This window comes from Neofelis nebulosa, chromosome 3 (genome assembly GCF_028018385.1).
Source record: "Neofelis nebulosa isolate mNeoNeb1 chromosome 3, mNeoNeb1.pri, whole genome shotgun sequence".
Taxonomy (NCBI): domain Eukaryota; kingdom Metazoa; phylum Chordata; class Mammalia; order Carnivora; family Felidae; genus Neofelis; species Neofelis nebulosa.
The window spans coordinates 105,610,063-105,631,327 of NC_080784.1; the positions used below are offsets into that span (position 1 = coordinate 105,610,063).

At 36.3% G+C, this 21,265-nt stretch overlaps 1 protein-coding gene and 1 long non-coding RNA gene across 3 annotated transcripts in view; one reads left to right on the forward strand and one right to left on the reverse strand.

Annotated features, from left to right (window-relative positions):
• The window catches only part of LOC131507137 (uncharacterized), a 51,048-nt gene extending 37,301 nt beyond the window's left edge, over window positions 1-13,747 (reverse strand). For both annotated transcript variants that reach the window (XR_009259354.1, XR_009259353.1), the window contains exons 1-2: window positions 12,472-13,747; window positions 11,324-11,383 (exon numbers count right to left, since the gene is read on the reverse strand). This is a non-coding gene — a long non-coding RNA (uncharacterized LOC131507137). The remainder of the gene's footprint in view (window positions 1-11,323; window positions 11,384-12,471) is intronic.
• A 99-nt stretch (window positions 13,748-13,846) lies between these two features.
• On the forward strand, window positions 13,847-21,265 carry MAD2L1 (mitotic arrest deficient 2 like 1). Its single transcript, XM_058721496.1, has 5 exons — window positions 13,847-14,051; window positions 14,973-15,119; window positions 18,294-18,414; window positions 19,648-19,751; window positions 20,422-21,265. Exons 1-5 carry the CDS (start codon window positions 13,979-13,981, stop codon window positions 20,592-20,594), a joined length of 618 nt encoding a protein of 205 aa, XP_058577479.1. The 5' UTR covers window positions 13,847-13,978; the 3' UTR covers window positions 20,595-21,265.

Sequence of the window (21,265 nt, forward strand, 5' to 3'; positions counted from 1 at the left end):
TGCATTTTTCTTTCTAGTCTTTGACAACCAGACCTTTGTTAATGCTATTCACCAATATATCAGACTCAGGTCATCCATCCAAAACATGACAAAAGACCCAGATGCTCATGTAAATTGCACTCCCCAAAAGTACTGCCCTCTTCCTCCATGCAGATACAGATCTGTGACCTCCTCCCATTTTTGTACACTCCCTTTGTTTTCACTCAATCTTTCATGGTTGGAAAAAGTGGTTTTTATAGGCTTTAAGAAACACTATACTTTGTTTACAAAATAAGTCAAATAACCAAGTTAATCATGAAATCAGATAAATTTTCCATACAAAATTTAAAAAAACGCTTATTTCAGTTGAATTTCAAAATGGGGATTCATTTTCCACAATGAAGACATTTTCTATCCACTTTTTAACCTTTCCTGAGCTCTCAAGATAAAACTAAGTTTGATTGTCCTCTTTCACTGAATAAAAAAGTTTTCAAGTAGAAGTGTCCAAGCAGAAGTGCAGGGCTAAATCATTTCCAAAATATCCCTTAATTGAAAAGTCAATCTTATGTACTTGATGCTTTCTTATTGCCTTCAGGATAATTTGCGTCAAGCATTAATCACTCAAAATTTCTACTTTCCTAAAGCCTTAAGTAACTTGAAAATAATTTTGAGATACTTAAAATTACTATAATTCTGCCTTTAAAGGAAGATTATTAGGGATTCAAACGGCATAGGCAACACACTGTGTGTGTGTAGATACATCCATATTTCAGGCTCAAGACTTCTTTCCATTCATTTTCCACCTTTTATATATTTTCACCTCATATACTTAAATGCTCACCATGTTTTAGATACTAAGTCACTGGAAGAGAAGGCAGAAACTGGTAATTTATTAAGTAGAAAAACAATGTATCCAGATAGGAACCAATACAGTACAGCAATATTCAGTACTTTAAGGAGAGCATCAAGATCAAGTTAATATATATGATATTCTGACTTTAAAGAGTTTCAATTTGAATAAAATTGAGTGAAGCTTACTAAAATGGTAAGAAATCTGCAGGGTTACTAGAGCTACTACTATCCTTACCTTCTACTCACAAATACAACCACACTAAGTTTAACATGCTCATCTGTCAGTTATAATACCAAGAAAAAAAAAAGGCAGAAATACTTTACGGAATTTATATAATAAAATGACGTAAAACATTAGTAACCATTAAACCTTAGCAAATACTATGGAATATGGCAGTAAAATTAGGAACTGAATGACTCAGGAATGACTCAGGAACTGAATAACATCAGTTTATTGGAATCTTCCATGGTAAAGCTGAAATGTGCAGGCCTACTCTTTGAATCAAGTCAGAACTTAGCAGGGCTCACACAAAAAAGAGCAGTGGGAGACAAACTAAACAAGGCCAAAAGGAAAGAGTAGGAACTAAGAAGAAGACTGAAAGTTTGGAGGAATTAAAGAACCAGAAATCAAAGTCACCAAAAATAGGGGAAAAGAAAGGGGAGACTGATGAATCTAAGAAAATGAGGCAAACCCAGGGATTCTCCTGATAATTAGAGTACTCACTGCAATTGAAACAGTGAAGAAAACAGTCTTGAGTTCTTCTTGCCTAGACTGTTACTATAGCTTTCCAATGTGTATTTCACATCAGCTACCATCATGTTACTAAAACATGACTTTAATTATATTTTTCCCAACTTCAAAAACTTCCAGTGGCTTTCTCATGTCTGCTGGGGAAAGCCTCAACTTGTCAGCCTGCCACACAAGACTCCCTAGAACCCAGATGTGATTTAAGTACATGAAGACTGCGTCCTGGGTAAAGTGGGCTAGTTTGGGGCTTACACACTTTTGGTCTATTAAGTACTGTGTCTGTAATGTCTACAACCAATGTCTACCTAGATGTCTATATCCAAAAACGTTATTGTCCTACGTTTTCTTTATGACCCACATCAGACTTAATGTTCTCCATTTAACCTTGCCTTACCATCACCTGTCTTTGTCTGATGAAGTTCCAAGTACTCTTCAAATTCTATGTCCTTCAAGAAATATTCCCATAGTTATCTTTGAATTCATTTTCTATTTACTGCATACATTCACTTGATTTATCTTATACCTCCTTATTTGTAGCTATTTTAGTGTATTGGCTCTGCAACTAGATTTGCCTGGAAAAGACTGTGTTTTTCCCCGTTGTCTCCATACAACTCTACATCATGAGGTAAGTAGTACTCAGTAAAGCATCCATCAAGGAACAAGGCTTGTACTGTTATTTCTCCTTGGTTGATTTCTCTTTCAATTCCCCATAATGGCTGCTCCAAAAATCTTTCCAACCCTTTTTTCTTGTCTGCTTCTCTTTGCTCTTCCCCACTTCCCTATCTTGCCTCCTCATCCATTGAGAAACTGAAGGCTATTTCTCACTTCACTTAATGTTCCATGAAAAATAAGAATTTACCTATACTCTGCCTCTCCTTTCTTGAATATTTTGATTTTGAAAGAGGGAAGTGTCTCTTTTAGGGCTTATTCTCCATTTGGGCCCTTGATGCTATCGCTTTCTGTGGTCTCTAATGTCTGGCTCTATCAGTTACACCTTTCCAACTTTCAACTTCAATTTTTATATTTCTCTGGCTCTCCCGTCCTCTTTATTTTATTCCTAAAAATAAAATTCCCCACACCCAGCAATCACTCATATTATTTCCCCACTCTCCAATTTCCTTACCAACAGACCTTTTGCTGCTGTCTCCTTATCCCTTCCAAACTCCTGGTGAAAGACTTCTGTCCCCTACCATGTGACCCAAATTACTTCCTCTTAGTTCAACAAAGATCTTCTAAGTATAAAATCTGATGTTTTCCCAGTCATTATTTGTGGTTTGTGTACTAGACTACCAAAATAGTATTTTTTTTCCACCTAACTCAAATAGGTATCCCAGGTTTTTACAGCATTCATTCCTCTCATGATTTGCCTCCTACTTCTCCACTTCCAAGTTTCTTTCATTGTTTCTTTCTCCACGTATCATTGTATTAGTCACTACTCCCAGATCCCTCCTGGAGTCTTTTCTCTTCCTGACCTAAACTCACTTGAAGGAAAACTAATCCAACTGCACAAACTTGGTTATCATCTCCATGTATACACTTCCTCTATGACCTTTAAGATTCCAGACTTTATTCTTCAGAGATCAACCAAACACATCTGATCACATTTTCAAAATGCCTCTCAGATTTGTCATCTCTTTGCATTCTTACAGTACTGGATATTTTCTTGTTTTCTTTTGTCAGGACTATCCAGAGTTGGTAAGCTGAGCAGTGGGCTGGATTTCAATTACCATTCTGTCCCTTGGCCAGAGCATTTATATAAAGTGCACAAAATATGAAACTACTTCTATCGTTGTAATCCTGGTCAGGGTACCCATTTTGGCTGCCTACTCTTAATCAGAAGAGCCAGTGCTCTACCCTGGGCCCTACCTCTTGTCTCTCTTCCTCCATTTTTGGCTTCTTCTCCTTGCTTCAACCTTTATCTTAAACTGACAGTCTTCCCTCCTACCTTGAGTATCCATTAGGTTTCCAGCCATTCAGTTACACTGTATTCCACTGTTAGATGAATCCTAGGAGTTTCACATCAGGAATGGAGGGAGGGTCAGAACATAAGGACCCACTATGGATTACCTCAAGGTAGATTATCTAAAATATAGCCCGGTCTTTTACACTTTCAGAACTCACATCCTGCTACAGTGCCTGGCAGAAAATAAGTGCTCAATGAATGTTAGCTATTATAATTATCTCTTGCTTGCCCTAATGTCAACAGAGTGTCGGTCTGTCCTCACCTTTTCCTTAAGCTGCATTAACTAAGGGCTTCTTTAGTTATCCTAAACCAAACAGGTACCAGACTCAAGAAAGGTGCTTGGGAAAGTGGGGGAAAGCTATCTAAATAATTATAATAATAATCATTAGCACTAATTTAACAATAACAATATATTAACCACAAACCAAATTTTTGGTTATATTATCTCATGTAATCTTCCAAAAACTTTATGGAACAAGTATTATTGCTACTTCCAGTTTACAGATGAGGAAAAAAGTCCTTATATAATCCTTCTTAAATTGTCCAGATATTCTGCCTTTAAAATGTTTCTCTAGAACATGAGAGGATGACGTCCTTTTCTTGCACACCTGTCTGTGAACTCTGCTTATGGTAGATTGGTTGGAGACTGCTGCTTCCTCAGACAATTTCAAGACTCTCCACCTCTATGCTACCAGTAGTAAAGTTTTTTCATGTGATCCAAGGGGACTTTTACCATATAAGAATTTTTTGAAACTCCTTAGAGCGCTTTTATTCTGTGCCTTCAGCAGGTTTAAGTGGAAAATGAATGGTGTTCAAAAGTTTGGGGCACCCCTTCCCAATGAAAATAATGTATTTTCCTCACAGATTTGGTGTGGCAGAAGCCAGCATGGAAAATGATAGTTCAAATTTCCACACAAGCAAGTCAGCCATCCAAGCTACATTTATTCCATATTTACCTGGGAGAGAGGGCAAGCCAGGAACACCATCATCCCCAATTCAGGGTGCCTTATCCTTCAACCAATAGGGTTTATGCACACATACTTTTTTTTTCTTTTTTTTTTTTTTTAATGTTTACTTATTTTGAAAGAGAGAGATAGGAGCATAAGCGCAGGAGAGAAAGAGAGAGAGGGAGACAGAGAATCCCAAGAAGGCTCTGCCCACCAGCTCAATTCATGAACCGTGAGATCATGACCTGAGCCAAAACTAAGAGTTGGACACCTAACTCACGGAGCCAGCCAGGCATCCCTCTGCATACATACTTTTAACTGATGATTTCCAGTGGAAAATGTGCACAAAACAATCCGTTGGGGGGCAGGAAGAACTGTTAGAACTTCTATTTACATTGACTTTTTAATCTAAGAAAATGAGCTGTGGTAAAATGTAGCAAATGGATTGGCACCACTACCTTCACACGGTCTACATATCAGAAAGTCACAGATCACTCACTACGGGTATATCTTGAGGAAATGAAGGCCAACCAGTTCAAATTTAATTGCCCTCCCTATGCGGGTAGCACTCAGTACTGTGCTAACAACAATTTCAGGAAAATTAACACTCAGGATGTTCTTTCGAAGAAAGAGTGACTGTTTTAAATGAATAAGCAAATGTTTTTCAAAAGACAGTCACACTGCTGAGAGAGCATGTTTGTATCAATTTAAAAAAAAAATCTATACAATTGAAAAACTTGGAAACCAATTTTTCTAATCTATTTATATTTTTTCTAAACTACAAATTAGTTCCGAAGGCTATTAAAAGATAGAAACAATTAGTTCAATTAGTTCCAAACTAATAGGGAAATGAGTTTTCATATTTTTAAGAAATGGGTCAAAACTGCTTTAAACCTTTGTTTAGACCCATTTATTAAAATTATAAAAATACAGACAAATTAAAATAAATAGTAAGTCAACAATGAACTTCTTCCATTTGCATCTTCATGTTTTTGTGATATATTCTTTTTTAGCTCTGATGGTCAAAAAGCCAAAAACAACAAGCTCAAAAACAAACAAACAAAACCCCAAGTATTAAAATAAGCCGAACTAAGTATCAGACTATTATTTATTTTTTAATTGTTTTAATGTTTGTTTATTTTTGAGAGAGAGACAGAGAGCAAGCAAGGGAGGCACAGAGAGAGAGGGAGATAGAATCCAAAGCAGGCTCCAGGCTCTGTGCTGTCAGCACAGAGAGCCTGATGCAGGGCTCGAATTCATGAGCCATGAGATAATGAGTTGAGGTGAAGTCAGATGCTCAACCAACTGAGCCACCCAGGTGCCCCTAAGTATCAGACTTTTAAATCATTCTTTACAAAAAATTAAACTAAATTTTAAAAAAATAATGAGGCGTATTAACCACGTAAATTTGAAGTCATTAATACATTTAGTGAAAGTAAAATAATTTATGTTCTAGTGATATAACAAGAATAATTTTATTTTTTTAAGAGAGAGAGAGTGCACATGTTTAAGTGGGGGAGAGAGATTGAATCTTTAGCAGTCTCCATGCTCAACAAAAAGCCCAACATGGGGCTCAATCTCATGACTGTGAGATCATGACCTGAGCTAAAATCAAGATTCAGACACTTAACCAACTCAGCCACCCAGAAACCCTACAAAAATCATTTTTAAAAGAAACATTTCTTTATCTCATCTTTCTTAATTTCTAACACCTGTGTATGTTTTAAATATATATATATATATATATATATATATATATATTATGCTTATATACATAAAATATAAATATAGCTTAGAAAATGTTTATAATTTAGAGATAAATAAACTTATATTGATGATTATTCATCACTTTTTCGGTTACTGATGGGATACACCATAAACAACAAGATCTTGGAGAAAAAGGAGGGTACATGCACATTTCCAGAGTCCTTCAAATAACCTTGCTTCAAGTTCAGATATACTTGAGGCATTAGGTAACTTCCTGCCCTTCCCACACTCCTGATCTTTTTCCTAAAGTGGCAGCCATCCTAGGTATAGAAACACATAACTTCGTAAGTCCTTAAGATGTTCAACCATATTACAACAGTATATTTGGCTGCTTTTATGAGTTAAATATTATAATTTCTTATTAACCTAATGGAAACTAAAGATAACTCAAATTTAATAAAACTCTTACTGTAAAATTCCAGAAATAAAAAGGAACATATGTTATTAATAATTCTTTAATTATACAAACTCATAACCACACCTCACTTAAGAATAACAAAATTCTGTGAACACATTTTAAAATATCTAAATGCTAGTCTGTTGTTTCTCATACTAGGACTGCAAGAATATTCTTGGAGATACACAAATTAAATGAAACTTCAAGTTTCCTTTTATTTTGATATCAATGTAACACAAGCTTAAAAAGGTACATTCTGGATCATCCAAAAGACTACACTAAAAAAGATCATTGCCATCTATTTCAGTGTGAAAAGTTAGCACCTTTATTTACAACTATACTGAGACTAAGCAATAATAAAAAGACACCATTTGATTTTTAATCCACTTGGTCTCCAAAACTAAACCTGCAACTCTAGAGTTCAGGAAGCTTTTTTGTTGTCAGTTGATGCTAAATAGATTATGCACCTTACTCAAGAATAAAAAACACTGTCATATTCAATTTATAAGTGGGAAATCCCAGCAGAAATAATAGAATTAATGTGCATGACTGATCTGTAACCTGATAAATACGGCTTGACTACTATATTCTTTGAATGAGCTATAAACACAAGATACAAGTCAGGTTATAAGAGAACTGTTCCAATTTAAAAAGCCAGTTTATCTAAATAGAAAAATATAACCAAATTTAAAGTAAGGTGATTTTTCATGTTTTCACAAAGCTTTTTCTTCCCATAAATACTTTATAAATTGATATTCATAACTATTTAAGAAAGATCCAAACTTACTGTTTATTTTATTTTGTCTATAGCACTCTTCAAAAAAATATCTTCCATTTACTTAAGTAACATCATGGTCTAATTATCAGTCGATAGATTTAGCACAACTAATTCATCTTTATTTACATATTAGACAACAACACAAATAACCCTACATACAGAATATTCAGAAACAACAAACTAAAAATGTACAATAGGCATAAAATGTTAAATCAAATTTAATATATAATTATAAAATCATTTAAGAAGTTAAATCTATTTTTATTAATTTAATAGCAACCATGGCTTTTTAATTCTTCACAGAGGCTTTGTGTTGGTAGTTTTATATCTGAAATTGTTCTAAGTTGTTTTGAATTTCAATTATATTTTAAAATACACTGTGCTATCAAATCTAAACGATTGCAGAACCCATTCTTAATATATATATTACACACACATATTCTATCAAACAGTCTCTGGGGATTAAATATGAGTAAGATTATCACCTACCTTTCAAATTACACCTTTTGTTACCTAATCATGATTGAGCCATGAAAAGACTTCCAAGTGACTATATGCCATTATCATTAGAGAATTATAGTAAAATACCAAAACAAAATCATAACAAAACATGGTAATACTTTCTGGTAAAAACTGTTAATAATTTTCATTACAAGAACTTATGAATTATTAATATGTTTCAGTAATATTTTTTCCTAACTTTTACTAAAGATAAGATTATAATATTCTATATGTACAACTGGATCATTAAAAATTATAAATTACACCAGTATAGAGATATATATGTTCACTTTATTCAGCCATTGCTTATTGATAAAATGTCATAATTCAAATTGTTGTGCTATCTTTTTGAATATATGAGCCAACAATCAAAGAAGGTCCTTAGGAGGAAAGTATGTGACGAAAATGGCTCTTTATGACAATATCCTTTTTTTAAAAAAAAAGCCAGTTCTCCAAACTGACATAATTAATAATTATTACCTATGTACACAATAATTTTTTCTCAAAATTTAAAGATTTTTTTTAATGTTTATTTATTTTTGAGAGAGAGAGAGACAGAGCGCAAGTTGGGGAAGGGGCAGAGACAGAGAGACACAGAATCCCAAGAAGGCTCCAGGCTCTGAGCTGTCAGCACAGAGTCTGATGCAGAGCTCAAACTCACCGACCTGGGCCAAAGTCCTCTGCTTAACCAACTGAGACACCCAGGTGCCCCAGTTTTCCCCAAAATTTATTAAATGAATTTCTTATTAATATTATCATAAAGATAAGTATCTCTCACTGTTTTATCAGATTTAGAATAAACTGTTCTATGTCAAGATATTGGCCTCGAGAATAAAATAACACCTAGTGATTTGAAGGAAAACGCTCATAAGTCTGTAAGAATAATGATTCAACTATCTAAAATGTTTTCTTTTCCATGTATAAAAATATACAAATTAAATGTAAATATGAATAGTGATTTATTACTATTACTGGTTACTATTTATCACTGATACATTAAATGTTTAAAAGAAAGATATGAATTCTATAATATATTATGATTTAACACTTCATTCTGATGTATTCCACATATACAAATACCTTAGAAGCCACTGAATATATTTTTCTTTTATTTTACTTTGAACAGAAGCACAAATTGAAGCATATTTACACTGAATTTTTAAAAGGTATTATTTCATATGCAAACAGTGCCATCTTGTGGCAGCTGAAACTATGTGTATTGACATAAAATTCATTATGGATTGTAATTGCCATTTTCTTGACAAGTTATGTGTACAGCTTATTGAATAAAAACCTTTAACCTAAAATCAGTTGATTTTTGTAAAAATAACCTTTAAAACAAGAGTATTAATTAGCATGTCTTCAAACTGATAAAATTTTTAAAAAAGACTAAGAACCCTAGATTCTACCACTAAATCTTCTAACTAGATATTGAATCTTAGACTAACGATGTAGCCACTCAGGACCTCAGTTTCCTCAACTAGTAGATTGTTTAAATCATTACATTACTTTCAGTTTAAGGTTCCATTTGATTCTAGCTTTAGAAATGTTTATTTCTGGTTTTAGCAGCCTAATATGGACTATAGGCCTGTTTATGACACACTTTTTCATAGGTATCTCTTTTATTAACATGTGTTTGGTTATGCTCTCTGCTTTAATTTTCTTCAGAAATAAATCTTAAGTTATGTTTATACTTCTCACTGTCCAAATAGCTTTCCTCTAAACATCAGAAAGACTTCATTGAATTGTAAATAAAACTAAACTCAAGTAACTGAAAATAAGGGTCTTTTTTTTAAGTTTATTTATTTTGAGAGAAAGAAAGGGAGCATCTGTGTACCAGAGAAAGAGAGGGGGCACTAGACAGAGAGTGGGGGAAAGGCAGAGTGAGAGGGGGAGAGAGAATCACAAGTAGTCTCCTTGCTGTCGGAACTGAGCCCTACATAGGGCTGGATCTCATGAACTGTGACATCATGACTTGAGCTGAAATCAAGAGTCAGACACTTAACCAACTGAGCCACCCAGGCACCTCCCAAAAGCAAGTTTTTAAAAAACATTCTGTAAAGATAAGATGGTTTAAATAAAATAGGTCAATATCAAACAAAACACTCAAAAATTAATAGGGGGACTCTTGGGTGGCTCAGTGGGGTAAGTGTCTGACTCTTAGTTTCTGCTCAGGTCATGATCTCACGGTTTTTGGAGTTCCAGCCCCACATCTGGCTCACACTGAGTGTGGAGCCTGCTTTGGATTCTCTGTCTCCCTCTCTCTCTTCCCCTCCCCCACTTATGCCATCTCTCTCAAAATAAATAAAATTTTTTATAAAACTATTTTTATCATTTATTCATTTTTGAGAGACAGAGACAGAATGTGAGCAGGGGAAGAGCAGAGAGAGAGGGAGACAGAGAATCCAAAGCCATGGGATCATGACCTGTGCCAAAGTTGGACACCTAACTGACAGAACCACCCAGGCATCCCCAAAATAAATATTTTTTTTAAAAAGTTAAAAAAAATTAATAGGAAATAAATCTCTCCAAAGTTTCTAGAATCTTAAGTGTTATTGTGTTAAATAAATAGAATAGGCTCAGAGTTTGGGCAGCTCTTCCTAACATCTCCATAGATTTGACCAACACTATCCTGTTGGATTTATCTATATTCCCAATTCTTGCCTCCAAATACCTTGCTCTGATATAGATCTTCTTATTCAAACTCTTACACATCCATCTAGTCCAGGGTCTCAACTTCCTAGGCCTGCATTACTAAAATATCCATTGTGGTCTACTGTTTTTCAAAAAGTAACATAAGGATCATTTGGGATGCTGATTAACATAGGTCATCTCCTAGAGCCCATAGAGTAGACTGTCCAACAGAAATCTAACATGAGTCACACATGTAATTTTAAATGTTCTTGTAGTCAGATTAAAAAGCTAAAATGAAACAAGTGAAATTAATCCAATGCATGTAAAAATATCATTTCAATATGTAATCAATTGAAAAACATAATATTTTACATTCTTTTTCTTTTATAGTAAGTCTTTGAAATCAGGTATTTTTATACTTATAGCATATGTCAATTTGGACAAGCACACTTCAAGTGCCTAAGAGCCATCTGTGGCTAGTGGTTATGGTATTGGACTGCATTAGATTTGGAGAAGGGGGAATAAAAGCCAGGAACGTACATATAGCAAAATATCAAAGTGATTCTTTCACACTCTCAAGTATGAGGGCCACCACTCTAGACTGTCCTGTACATAATCCATTCTACAACCACTACTGAAATTTACACCTGAGAAAATGCCCCTTTAATTATGTCAATTCTAAGAAACTACATATCCCTGGTACCTCCAATTAAATCAACTCATGTGGATATTCAAAGCTTCCAAAATGTGGCCTCACCTCATTCATCCAATCGGTTCTCCAATTTGAAAATGTCTTGGGCTCTTCCATGAAATTTTCCTAGGGAAATATTAAAATGATCATTCAATCAACAAATATTGATGAAGTACCCATAAAATGTCAACATGGATCCTCCATGGTAAAAGGGAAGATGTAACACAAATCCTTACATAATTATTACAATTCCATTGTTTTCATTGTAACACTGAAAGCAATGCTCTGAAATAGTGCTAATGAGATGCTAATATAGAGCAGGACCTTATAGAGAGGTCAAAGAAAATTTCTAGAATACAGTTACATTTAAATAAAAAAAAAAGAATATAAATATAATTAGAAATCTGAACAGATAGAAATTTCTAGGCAGAGAAAAGCACATTATGAAAAGCCCTGAGGTGGAAAAGTGACTAACAGAAGAGGCAGATTGGGAAAATAATCTGAAAAGGGGCTGCTGAGTTAGGCAGAAGGCTGATAAGGCCAAATTTATGAGACTTCAATCTGTCCCGTCCCTTCCCTTCCCTTCCCTCCCCTTCCCTTCTTTCTTTCATTTATTTAGAGACAGGGGAGAGAGAGAGAGGTGGTGGGGAGGAGCAGAAGTTAAGGGAGAAGAGAGAATCTCGTGACTGTGAGATCAGGACCTGAGCTGAAATCAAGAGTTGGACCAACTGCCACAACTGCCACGCGGGTGCCACCTTTATTTTTTCAACTATACATTTTTAAACAAAACTAGATTACAAAGTCCTCAAAAAGTACAGACCTGGCCTTTTTTTTTTTTTTTTTTTTTTTTTTTTTTTTTTTTTTTTTGGAGAGAGAGACACAGCATGAGCCAGGGAAACAGGCTCCAGGCAGTCAGTGCAGAACCTGTCATGGGGCTTGAATCCATGAGACGTGAGATCATGACTTGAGGCGAAGTAAGACGTTCAAAGAACCCAGCCACCCAGTGCCCCACAGACTTTACCTTCAAAGGTTAATTATTTCTTACATCTCTTCACAGAGCACAAAAAAAAGTATTTAATAAATACTTCTATACATGGAAAACATACATTTTTCTAGCCATTTGAATTCTGGAATCTCCAAAATTATACCAACAATTATTTGCATCTTCAGATAATTTAAAAACTATATTACTATGAAACTGAAGGAAGTCTTACCTGAAGTGCTGAGTATTAATATAAAATTCCTTAGAAAGACAATTTTTATTCGTAGTAAGATGGGCATCATGCTTTACCAGTCTTATGCCAGAATTCTGACTCTAAGTTCCTGGTGGAAAGAGTGAAAAGTTGGTTGATTTAAACACACAGATGAATCCTTAAAAGGGATCTCCATGAAGTCAGAGACTGTAAGTATGAGAAAGCTTATAGAAGAGCTATTTGGCAAAAGCCTCTGGCCAACAACTAGCAAAACAAGGAGAACCTCAGACTAAGAAACACAAGGACATTAATTCTGCTAACAGCCAGGGGCTTGGAAGAGAAACCCAGATCTTCAATGAGATTCCACTTGCAGACGCCTTTACTTCAACAGTGTGAGACCCTTAAGCAGAGCACTCGGCTATACCACACCAACTCCGGACCTACACGAGTACGATAACAAATGGGTGATATTTTAAACCATTAATTTGTAGTAATTTGTTACAGAACAATAGAAAAGCAACACACTCGGGCACTTCTCATATAATTAAATAGCAAAGTATGTCTGGAACAAAGTTTCCGAGACTTCATTTTACAAATAATTTTGCTAGCTGCTTCAAGGCGAATAAAATTTTTGCGAAAATTGTTTCACAATTGACACGAACATTAATTGTGCACTCCCTGAAATATTTCTCATCCTAATGTAAAGTCATTGAATTTGTGAGTCAAAATTCCCCTGAAAGTTCTTCAGTGTAGATGGGCCTTTTTGGTGCAATGAACTTACTCCTCACCACCTTGCCTGTGGGTGCAAAGTGCGCGGGATGGACGGAGCACAAGCTAGACTGCCAGATGCAGCCTCCAGCCGCTCCTGACCGCCTTACAGTGAGGCCGGGTGGAAAAAGGCTGAGCCCAGGACAGACATAGACACAGGACAAAAAAGGTTGCGGCTCATCCCTTTAAACCTAACCTAATTTCTCGGGAAAAGCCGCTCTCTCATACAGTAATCGGGCTCTCCAAGGCTGTGGCTTGGCTACCGCGCACCCGGTTTCTTTACGAACTGCCAAAGCGTCTAGCAAAAGTTTCAAGCGCCCACTAGGGATCACTGGGGCCACTTAAGGTGCAGGTGGCGAACAGTTCATATCGCTTTGAAAATATCTATGAAACTTAGAAATTGTGCTCCCTGGCAGGCCTAAGGTGTGGCAACTAAAACCATATCGCCCGCCTCCTTCCTCGACGCAGTCTAGATTCCCACAACTAGAGGAGCCAGAGCAGGACGCTCCGGACCCGGACTACCCGGAAATGCGTGACCACGCCTACCTACTGCGCCTGCGCAAGGAAACAGCTCAGGCGAGCGAAGACAGGCCCGACCCCGCCCCGTGGGGCGGGACCTAGAGGTTTGTCACGCCTGCGCAAAGGACCCGACGGCATGCTGCGTCGTTACTTTTGAAACGAGTGGCGGGGAAGTGTTGTGGAAGTCCCTGCTGTAGCTGTCTGCCGGGTGGAAGCGCGGTCCTTCGTTGTAGGCCTGGCAATGGCGCTGCAGCTCTCCCGGGAGCAGGGCATCACCCTGCGCGGCAGCGCCGAAATCGTGGCTGAGTTCTTCTGTAAGTCTTCCTCGCGCAGGCCGGAGGGCGGGAGAACTGAGGCCAGGCCGCCCGGTAGGCCCACGGCTCGGCCACGGAGGCGGGGTAAGCGCGGGGGCGAGGTTGCGGGGGTGCCGAGAGGCCCGGAATTCAAGCCCTCTCTGCCCCAGCCTCCTGCCCGGCTGGAGAATCTAGGAGGAGGCGCATGCAGGCGCCGTTTCCGGATGCGTTGCTAATGGAGCTGGAGGCCTAGGTACTGCTGAACCGAGGCCTGTCTCTTGTCGTAGCCCCATCAGCGGCCGAATTGCTTTAAACTGCTGATCATACGCACTTCCTCACCTGCCCCTCCCACCCCACCACCACCCGGGTCTCAGCGACTTGAGACAGAACACGACCGGGGTGGAGACCGTGTATGTTTTTAAGAACCCGATCTTCACGCTTTGATTCTGGTGTTGGGGTGATGAACTAGACTTTAGGAGGCTCGCTGTTCTGGACCAGGCCACTTGTACCTTCTGATAGAATCTGGCAGGATTTGTGACGGGAAAAGGAGGAAAAAGAAAGGAGAGGGTTGCCTGGAGCATTGGACCAGTAAAATCAGTTGCTAACTCAGACACAAAAGCCGATCTTGACATCCGCTAGCCCGAATTTGGACTTGGATTACAATGAGCTGAAATTTGACGGTAGTAAATTAATATAGTTTGGCGTTTTTCTTTTATTGCCACATAAGTGCAGGTATCGCGTTCTTTTACTTAGAAGCAAGATTTTAAGGATTTTTAATTCCACTTTTTACCTATTCTAATTTCAGCGACACACCCATAAACACGTGTCTAGGCATTTACAGTTTTATACCATTAATGAAACTATAGCCACAGCTAAATATGTTTTATTTTACGGAGTTACAAAGTGATAATAACTTTTCTTTAACATTCCTTTTGTTTTCAGCATTTGGTATCAACAGCATTTTATATCAGCGTGGCATATATCCATCTGAAACCTTTACTAGAGTGCAGAAATATGGACTCACCTTGCTTGTAACAACTGATCCTGAGCTCATAAAATACCTAAATAATGTGGTGGAACAACTAAAAGGTATTTAACTGTTGGAAACAATTTTGAGTTTTGCTGGCCTTCTATGACCCTTCCTTCCGGGCATCTTGGTGGTCGTTTTTTCGCTCTGTATATAGAAGTGTAAAACACTACAATCTCAAATATAATGACTCTCAATTGGAAGAAAGCAAAAATATATAAATTGAAAGAAATTCCACTTTTACCCTACATTTTGAGTGAGTTGAATATTTTGATGTTAGGTATCTGATACAGCTTCACAAAACAATCTCCATCAAGTCCCTTAGAAATGATTTTTGCAGTTCATGTGGCCAGATGGAACAAATTAGAATTTAATGTACTTATGATGGTGTTCATTGTCTGAGAAAAATCCACTGTATTTTTAACATGATCTATTTTCTGTAGCTGCCTGGAGTTTAAAGCCATCGTTATTTTAGAATAAAGGAAAATAAAATTAGATCCAACCTGGGAATTAAACTTAAAAAAGTACAACTACTAAGTAATAGGACACCCAGTAGAAGTTTCTTATTTTTACCTATTTCCATTTGTTATTGTTTTTGTTTTTGTTTTTGTTTTTAAATCCTGGGACGCCTGGGGGGCTCAGTTGGTTGAGCATCTGACTTGGGCTCAGTTCATGATCTCAGGGCTCCTGAGTTTGAGCCCTGCAATGGGCTCTGCTGTCAGCACAGAACCCACTACAGATCCTCTGACTCTTGTCTTTCTCTCTTTCAAAAATAAATAAACATTAAAAAAAAAAAAAAAAATCCTGCCTGTAAGTCAGTAAGCCTTTTCTATCTGAACACTCATTGTTTTTCCTTAGCTCAAGAAGTTACTGTATTCGATCACAATACTTATTCTCCATCTATTCCTTTTTTTTTTTTTAATCTTGTTTTTCTCCACTTAGGATTCTCATTTCTAATTTTTCTGTGTTGTAAGATGTTTCTCCCTACCTCCCCATTTGACCTCCCAAAATAATAGTTCCAAAAAACACTGCAGTTAGTCACCTATTTTTTTCTTTTTAATTCATAAGCCATCTATGTTTTTTCAAGTAGCTTTATTTTTAAAATTACATTAATTGTGGGGAGCCTGGGTGGCTCAGTCGGTTAAGTGTCCGACTTCTGCTAAGGTCATGATATCATGGCTTGTAAGTTCAAGCCTGCATCGGGCTCTGTGATGACAGCTCAGAGCCTGGAGCCTGCTTCAGGTTCTGTCTTCATCTCTCTGCCCCTGCTTGCGCAGTGTTTCTGTTTCTCAAATATAAACAAACATTAAAATTTTTTTTAAAATAGCATTAATTATATTTTTACTGCCTTTAGAACTAAATCATCTGTAACCCTGTATTAGGGCTGCCCTCAGATTATTTAGCCTGAAACCTCTAAGTAAGTATGAATCTATGTCATCTTAATTTGATAGAGAAGCAAGCCTGGCCTAAGCTAATGGTTTTGGGTTTTCTCCTTTAAGATTACACTCATGACATTTCACCTCAGATGTAGGTAGACCTTTCTATTTAACTTTTCCCATTTATTTTAATTAACATGGAGGAATTGTTCTTAGAGGCAAATTGTTGTGTCAATTTGAATCCCATCCCTCTTGCCTTCTTAAGGACTTTACCCTATTTCTTCTCTGATATTTTTGACTCCTTTGTTTTGAGTTACTTTCATTGGTTTAGTCAGTCTTTAGTTTTAAAAGAAAATAATTCCACCTACTCCAAATCTTTAACTTCCTAACCAGTCTCCTTTTCAGAACTAAATTGATAAAAAGTTGTTGATATATGCCAAGGGGTCAGCAATGGTGCCAGGCCATATCTAGCAAGTGGCCTATTTTGTACTGCCTACAAAGAATATTTTCAAATTTGTAAAGGGTTGTTTTTTAAAAGAGTATGCAACAGAGACCTAGGTGGCCCACATGCCCTCGATACTTCTAAATTGTTTTGTCTCTTAAAAAACAACAACAAACTGCTGATTCCTGAGTATACTGCCCCAATATCTAAGATTAATTCAGGGCTCATTCTGAGGCCTTCTTCTCATGATAACCTCTCTAGATCTCTGACATACCTAGATAGCTTCACTAATCTTTGTGTAGTTGACTCACAAACGTACATCTAGCCCAGCTCTCCTAACTCTGTGCTCATATATTAAATGAGTCCCTTGATATCTTCATGTGACTATCCCAGTGATATTTCAAACTCAGCATATGAAAAATGGGGCTCCTGGCTGGCTCAGTCAGTGGAGCATGGGACTCTTGATCTTGGGGTTATCTCAGTGAATGTATCAGTAATCCAACTGGTGATAAAAACCATAAACTTAGGAGGTATCCCTGAGTCTTTCCTCTTCCTTACTCTCAAGTATTCAATAAATCTTAACTTTAACCATGAAATCTCTTGAATGTATCTACTGATCCATCTTTACCAGTTTATCCTTCTATAAGCCTTCATTACTTCTTACTTGAATTACTAATTAATTTTAGTGACCCTAGATCCCCTCTTTACCTCCAGTCTACTTTCCACTTCACCGCCAGAAGGATAGTTTTGAAATATAAATTTAATTACATCACACCCTCCTTCAAACACAATAATGACTTCCCTCATTCTTGAGATATAACTTCTTTAATTTGGCCCACGTGGCCTTGAATGGTTTGACCCCTATGTGTCCTGCTAAACTTGCCTTCGTTCTCCCCGTAACTGCAGTTGTATTGGCTTTTTTTAAGTCCTCTAGTCAGATGCTCTTCCCTTTTCAATATTTAAGACCTATACCCTTTTCTGTATATTTTTGCATGTTTAATAGTATTTATTCTTAGAACTAAACTCCAATGAGAACTCCCTGAACGAACCAAATTTTCCTGTATTCACTCTCTGCATCAAATACCGCACCTTCATAGCATTCATCACAATTATAATAAATCTTACATTTATTGGCACAATGATTAGATTAATCCTCCACTCCTACATTTTACCTTAGATTAAGATGCAAGTACTGCATGTTCACTACTCTGTTCTCAGCACTCAGTACTGTATCTGGTACAAATACGGAGAATTCAAAAACAGGAGCTAGGTTATTGTGGGGCAAGTTTCCTGTACAGGTTGGAGGAGTTCCAAAATACTAGGGGTAGGAATTTGCAGACAATAGGAAGTGAGACCTGAGAAGAGAACTGCTTTGTAATGCAGTGGATCAAAAAAAGATGCCTTGTTATGTATTCCAGATTGGTTATACAAGTGTTCAGTTCAGAAACTGGTGGTAGTCATCTCAAATATTGAGAGTGGTGAAGTCCTTGAAAGGTGGCAATTTGATATTGAGTGTGACAAGACTGCAAAAGATGACAGGTAAGTATGAATTAAATTACTTCCACTTTTATATATTTTTTGCAAAATTTCTTTTCCTTACTAAAAGAGTTCTAATTATATTGAACTTAGTTTTATATAAGGTAATTTGTTTCTAAGTATGCTTGATTTGACCTAATCCCCTGTGGAAAAGAATAGGGCTCATAAACTGTGCTCACAAAAAAATTGTGCATATCATGGACATAATTGCCTTTAGTCTAAATCCATGAATTATAGACTTTAGTGTTTATGGTGCTATATGAGAAGCTACACATGATGGACTAGGTGGGCCATTTAATGAGTTTCAAGGTACTTTTAAGACCAGAAAGTATTATCCTAGACTTTTCTCCCAGCTTAACATGCAGCTCTACTGGGGCGCCTGGGTGGCTCAGTCAGTTAAGCATCTGACTCTTGATTTCAGCTCAGGTCATGATCTCATGGTTTGTGAGATCAAACCCCATGTCTGGCTTTGCACTGACAGTGTGGAGCCTGCTTGCGATTCTCTCTCTCTCTCTCTCTGTCCCTGCCCCGTTCACGCTGTCTCTCAAAATAAATGAATAAACAAAAAATAAATAAATAAAAGATGCAGCTCTACTGTATTTCATTTAATGCCACAAACTTCCTGCAACACTTCATAAACTGAAGTTTGCGGATCCCCCAAATGGCCCATCATTATAGGCTAATTTCTAGCATTGTCTTAAGCATGCTTATCTATAAACTGAGAACTGTTTCTCATAATGAAATATAGATTGTTTCTGAAACCTTTGGTCTATTTTAGAAAAGTTTTAACTTATACAAATAATTTGATGCCCGATTAACGTCTTTTTTGAGGCAGTAGGGAATTAGACATTTAGGCAATACTAAAAATGCCAAAATGATTATACTGATTAAATATTTTAGATATTACTTGTTATCTTTATTTTAGGAGGTACTGAAGTTTTCCTAATTGAAGCACTTGACAGGTTTTCTAATCATCTGCTACTGAATAACTTGATACTAAGATCAACCCTAAAAACGATTAGGAGGATAAATGAAATAACAGAGATAATACTGTGCCTACTAGGTTATAGATTCTAAGGATACATATTATACTCCTGTATATTTAAATATTTTAAAAAAAACCTTTTGAATGCATTACTTACTTGATTTGGGAAATATTTAATCAGTTAAATAATCTTACCAATGTTTTAAATAACTTGTTAAAATTTAAATTAATTGATTTGGTTTCTTTGGTAGTGCACCCAGAGAAAAGTCTCAGAAAGCTATCCAAGATGAAATCCGTTCAGTGATCAGACAGATCACAGCTACAGTGACATTTCTGCCACTGTTGGAAGTTTCTTGTAAGTATTATACAAATTTCACATCCTTTTATTAAATTTTTTCTTAATTATCAGTGTCCTGTAATACAAATGAGAAAAATGTTAATAAAGCAAAAGTAATGCTATATGCATCTTATTTAGAAGTGCGGTGAAGGAATGAAAGTAGTCTACAGTACTCACTCTAAAATATTTTGATGTAATTCTGTTCATTATTTTTATTTTCTACACATGTCTATGTATATAATGAAGACTTTTAGCTATAATTGTGTCTTTTTTTCCTAACTTAGTTACTCTTTCATTCATCAAATATATCCTGCATACCTGCTATCTGCCAGACACTGTTCTGGGCACTGGGATACATCAGTCACAAAACCAAGATGTTATTATCTCTTCTATGGCTTACATTCATGCTATCTCGTGATTAATTCTTTCTGCAAATATTTTTAATGGTTTTCTCATTAAAGGAAAAAAAATTTGAATTTTTTTTCATAAGATAAAGTAAAAGGAGTACAGTGTTTTCTGTACTAAAATTTCCATTGAGGAAAAGCAGTTAGCTAACAATTAACTGATTAGAGATCCGAGTAAAGTAGCTTTTCTGACACTATAGGTGGTTCAAATGTGAGAGGGACAGGGAGAGGAGTTTTACTTTTGAAAAAATAATGGTACTTTAATGATCTTGTCCCCAATTTAGGTTCATTTGATCTACTGATTTATACAGACAAAGACTTGGTTGTACCTGAAAAATGGGAAGAATCGGGACCACAGTTTATTACCAATTCTGAGGAAGTCCGTCTTCGTTCATTTACTACTACGATCCACAAAGTAAATAGCACAGTGGCCTACAAAATTCCTGTCAATGACTGAGGATAAGGACTGTGATGTACTTGTAATTCTCAGATGTGGTTTTCCTGGAACCAAGTCAACTATAGGTGATACGTTTTGTTTCATTGGTTAACTTTTAGATGGGGAAAACTTAACATTATGCTTTCACTGAACTGTGCATAATTGTTCCATTTTTTGGTACCTGTATGACTTTATACAGGGTTGACCTACATTATTGCACACTATTCAAAAGGGGACTAGGAGATTATATCATCATTGTTATGTCAATTCCTTTGAGAGTGGTAACCATAGATGGCAAACTTTTGTTATAAAGCTAAATGCCTTCTTAAATCAGACCTTTTTTGGTCAAGTACCTTGACTCAGAATATAGGTAGGGAAATGTTTAAATATAAAATATAGCAAAATAAGTCTGAATATTCAAAGTCTTTGTTTAGATTCTGAAATTACCCAATAAGAATCTGTAAGTAATGAAATATTGCTCCTATTAGGTCCTTTTGCCATTTATTTCATTTGTATAGTTTCCATATTGAAAACATTTCCAATTATTTGATTTTAATTTATATAACCTGAGCCTACAAAGGTATGAATATTTCTACTTCAAATTCCTATGATACAGAACTCTTAAAAAGTTTTTTTTTTTATGGTTTATAAAATCAAGCTTTAAATGATGAAATAAATGTGTACGTTTTAAA